This window comes from Onychomys torridus, chromosome 4, assembly GCF_903995425.1.
Source record: "Onychomys torridus chromosome 4, mOncTor1.1, whole genome shotgun sequence".
Lineage (NCBI taxonomy): Eukaryota > Metazoa > Chordata > Mammalia > Rodentia > Cricetidae > Onychomys > Onychomys torridus.
Window position 1 is genome coordinate 148,923,735 of NC_050446.1, and position 4,652 is coordinate 148,928,386.

A 4,652-nucleotide genomic window follows, 5' to 3' on the forward strand; every position below is an offset into this window, starting at 1 on the left:
GACCACTTCCTCTGGCCCTCCCCAGCTGCATCTGTGTTCAAATGGCTGGAAAAATTGAGGGCTTGCCTTTTTGGTTCAACTGTGTGTGCCACCGTCCTCAAATCTTCAATATACGACACTATGGAGGCTACGGGTCTACTCAGGCTGCCAGCTGTGCTCCCATCGATCACAATACTGCCCTGTCTTTCTTCTGCCAACTGTCAATGCCTAGGGTGGAAGGCCAGCAGGCTCCAGAGGGCTCAAAGCCAGTCTGCATAAGCACTTGGCAATTTTGGATATGAAAATGGGTATTAAAAAAAAGTGGAACAACAAAAGCTTCATTTGATAATTAGAGATCTGAGTGACTTTGCTTTTATTTCTTTCATGTTGAGCCAATCACAAAATTTCACAGTGATTTCTAGGGTGGGGCAGAAGGAAAGTATATTCAGAATGATGGAGGCCCTGGCCTGGTTGGCCCAAGAAGGTGCAAGCAGGAGAAGCCTCACTGGGGAAGCTGGAGGAGCACCGAGTTCCCGGATGGCAGGTAGGTGATGTTCCGAGAGCCAGAGAGCTGGTAAGCGATGTCCTCAGCAGCCTCCAGCTTGCGCAGCTCAATCAGGCCGTCACCTGCAGTGGCCAGGGAGTTGGCTATCAGCTCGGCTGCCTTAGAGTCACCCTCAGCAGAGATGATGGCTGCCTTCTTCTGCTGCTCAGCCTTCTCCACCATAAACCTGGCCCTCTCGGCTTCCTGCTGAGCCACCTGCTTGGCTTCCACTGCTTCTGTGAACTCCTTCCCGAAGGTCAGATGTGTCAGGGACACATCATCCAGGATGAGCCCAAACGTTGCTGCTCTCTCCGTGAGGTCATCACTCACCTGCCTTGAGACCACCTCACGCTGAGTGATCAATTCTCCAGCATCAAAGCGAGCCACTACCGACTTGAGGATCTCTGTGGTGATAGATGGCAGCACCCGCTCATCATAGTCCTCACCGATGCTGGTGTAGATGCGAGGAAGCTGGCTGGCCACCGGCCGGAAGAGGATGCGTAGTGTGATGTTGACATTCTGCAAATCTTTGCTACCAGTGATGACTGGTATATTCCGGGGTTGTGAGCGGCAGTCAAAGATAATGGGTTTCTGTACCCAAGGGATGAGAAAGTGAGTCCCTTCCCCTACCACAAAGTGCTGCACTCCACGGAATCGGTCAAAGATGACAGCTCTGTGCCCAGCATCCACATTATATAAGGCAGAGTTCACCACGCCTCCTACAACCGCTAATGCTAGGCCAAACTTTCTGATGGACTCAAACACCTTGGCAGCCATGATTGCTTCTGTTGCACCCACTCACACCTGTTTCCACTCTGACCTCCACATGAATCCCTCCCCCATTGTTTACATTTATGAGTCATACACCAGCTGTGTTAACATCTCATTGACCAAAGTAAGTTACATGGATGAGGCAGGAGTCAAGGAATGGACAGAAATGTGCTGTGGGATGTTCTGTATGTCAAATGTGTTGCTCTGATTGGTTAAAATAAATAAAGTGCTGATTGGCCAGTAGCCAGGCAGGAAGAATAGGGTAGGCAGGACAAGGAGGAGGAGAACTGTGGGAAGTGGAAGGCTGGGTGAGGAGACACCGCCAGCCGCCATGACAAGAAAGATGTAAGGTACTGGTAAGCCATGAGCCATGTGGCAAAGTATAGATTAATAGAAATGGGCTAAATATAAGAGTAAGAGCTAGACAATGGTAGGCCTGAGTTAATGGCCAAGCAATTTAAATAATATAAGTGTCTATGTGTTTATTTTATAAGTGGGTTGTTGGACTAACAGGGCTTGGTGGGGGCTGGAGAGAAAGTCTCCAACTACAGAAATGCCTCCAGCGGTTAGATGAGTGGAAGGCTATCAGGTGGATCTCGGGTGCTCAAATCACTTTCTACCCCTATGGAAGAAGACAAAGGGATTTCTTTTTTGCTGACACCACTATTTTTATTCAATAGTATACAATCTATGAATACTATATACAAGAAGAAAGTAAACTTATACAAGACAATATTTACATACTGATCAAAGAATGGATGTGTTCTGTAAATTAGAAGCCTCAGCTAAAAGAAGTGTCATTTAACCAAAAATAATTTTCAAAGTGGGATGGTAGATTGACAAAAACCAACCAAACAAACAAAAATAACCACCATACTGTCTTGGCCAAGAACTAAACTCCTGGGTTCAGAACATTCCCCAATACCCTAGAATGCTATGAAATGGTTGTTTAAAAACTCCAACTTTGCCTTGCAGTCTCAAATCAAGAAGAGTTGATAGAAATTTCTAACATTTTTTTGCTTTTCCTTTTTTCACTAATTTTTTTTTTGCTTTACATACTAACCACAGTTTCTCCTCCCTCTTCTCATGATCCCATTTCCTTCCCCTACCTCCCCCGCCATCTATTCCTCCAAAAGGGTAAGGCCTCCCATGGAGTCAACAAAGTATAGCATACCAAGTTGAAGCAGGACCAAGCTCCTCCCCCCTGCACAAAGGTTGAGCAAAGCATCTCTAGACTGACAGCTATGGAGCCTGCATGGGACCAACCTAATGCCTGTGGGTGATAATTGTGTAGCTTGGTCTGTTTGTGGCCCCTAGCAGTGGGACCAAGATCTGTCCCTGACACATGAACTGGCTTTTTGGAGGAAAGTAGTTTTTAAGGAAGAAAATTTAATATTATGACATCCTACTGGGTATAGTACTGAAAGCATATATGTTCTAAGAAAGATATATACTTTTTGGGGGGCTAACAGGTAAATAAAAGATGTACTTTAAAATATTATCTTGAAAACAAATAACTAATTATTTTCCTTAAAATAGGTTCTGAATTTACTTAGGACCATGTTTGGTCAAACTAAGAAAACAGTCTCAAAATCTGAATCTTTATAGTTTCTAAGAATCGCATCTAGCCACTGCAAATCAACTAACTTCAAAACACTTCTTTTTAACCTTTTACAGTGAGAATAAAATTCAAATATTTCCATGAAAGAGAAGAAGCGGATTAAACTACAGTTCTTGAGTTACTTCTTGGTAACTGGATTGACAAGGTCAGTTGATTTTGTGACACTCACATGCTTAGATGGCCCCTTGCTCCCAACACCAACCATCTGAATGTTTTGAGTGTTTTATAGACCAAACACTTGGATGCTTGGTCACAACATTTTTCCATTTCTCATCTGGAAAAGAATGAACACAGTCTGAGGTTTGTCTCCAGACTTCCTAAGAAGATGACCTTGGATGCCTTAGGGAAAAAAAAAAAAAAGGCAACAATTCAAACCAGCATAAATTGCAATGACAGTCCTTCCAATTGGCTGCCTAACAGGCATCCATGTAGGTAACCCAGAGCAAAGGCAAAGAAAGTGATGGTGAAGTATGTGAGTTAGGAAAGTTACTGTGTGCCCAGTAGGTGCTGGACATGGAGGCATACTAACACAACCTAGCTTACCTTTGGTCTCCATTTTATACTTTAGATGATGAAGTTCTTTGTGGTTAAGTGACTCACTCAAAGTCATGTGTCTGGTCAAAGACCAGGCATTTTTGTCATGATCTTGCAGAGGCTGCAAGCATGGTGTCTGCCACACAGATGTCATTTTTCAAGCTTCTATTCAGCGTCACACAAAAACTGTTCAAAGAGTTGTGAAAGTGAACTGCTCTCTTGGTGTGTGCATTTGAGGTCTGCAGGCTCCCATGTGTGCCTGCCATAGCTCCTTCAAGGCTCTGCTCTGTGTACCTTGGGGTCCTCCAGGTAAGCCACTGGTAATAGGCACAATCTCTCAGAAAATAAGAAACCCTTTCCCTAAATACAACCAGCTCTCCTTCACACCAGACTGTGTGCAACTGCTATTTAGACTTGAGGTCTGGATCACAAGGAAGAAGCAAAGAGCAAAAGCTCTACTATGTTCAATGGAAAAACCCATCAACTTGAGCTCATTCACTTTTCTTTGCAGCCAGCAAAGCTGGGGAAAATGGAAAGAGACTCGGAATGAAGGGGTTTAAAAGGACAGAACCAATGTTTGTGCTTGGCTGGGTGAACTTGCTACATTTCTTTGAATCTGAAGTTGATCCCCTAGATCTTTGGTTTCCACAGATTCCAGCCAACATTAAAAAAAAATGACTCTAACACACACACACATACACACACACACACACACACACACACACACACACACACATACACACACACACACTCACACTCACACTCACACAACTGTACTTTTGAAAAGCCTGACAGGAACAGGTATTTCTTTTCATTGTCCCCTACATAATAGCATATACAGCTATTTTCATAGCATCTGTGTTGTATGAAGTATCCTAAGTAATCTAGAGATGTTTTAAAGTACTGGAGGGATTTATGCATTTATCCAAATACTTCATTATTTAATATAAAAGTGAGCATTTTGTTAAGTTTGGTGTCAGAGGGTCTTGAAGTCAACTGCTCCTGGATACCGGGGGATAACTGTATATGCAAATACAAACCAAATAAAGGATTGCATCCACACCTAGACTCAACAAGCATCCAAGAAAGTAGTTGCTCACTTGAAAATACCTGATCTAGAAGAGATTTATTGTCCTGAGACTGGGTCATAGTTCCCAGAGAATTGGCTCCCACACCACTCATTCCAAGGACCACAGCTGATAA

General features: G+C 43.6%; 1 protein-coding gene across 2 annotated transcripts; it reads right to left on the bottom strand.

Moving 5' to 3' along the window:
* Positions 1-481: 481 nt before the first annotated feature.
* On the bottom strand, positions 482-1,333 carry LOC118583129 (prohibitin-like). 2 transcript variants are annotated; one of them, XM_036186485.1, is made up of 2 exons: positions 884-1,333; positions 482-532 (listed from the first exon to the last, which is right to left on the bottom strand). In XM_036186485.1, the coding sequence occupies exons 1-2, from the start codon at positions 1,298-1,300 to the stop codon at positions 482-484; spliced, it is 468 nt and encodes a 155-aa protein (XP_036042378.1). In that variant the 5' UTR covers positions 1,301-1,333. The 2 variants fall into 2 exon arrangements, with proteins under 2 accessions (XP_036042378.1, XP_036042377.1); XM_036186484.1 differs by having other exon boundaries at positions 482-1,333.
* Between the last annotated feature and the right edge of the window lie 3,319 nt (positions 1,334-4,652).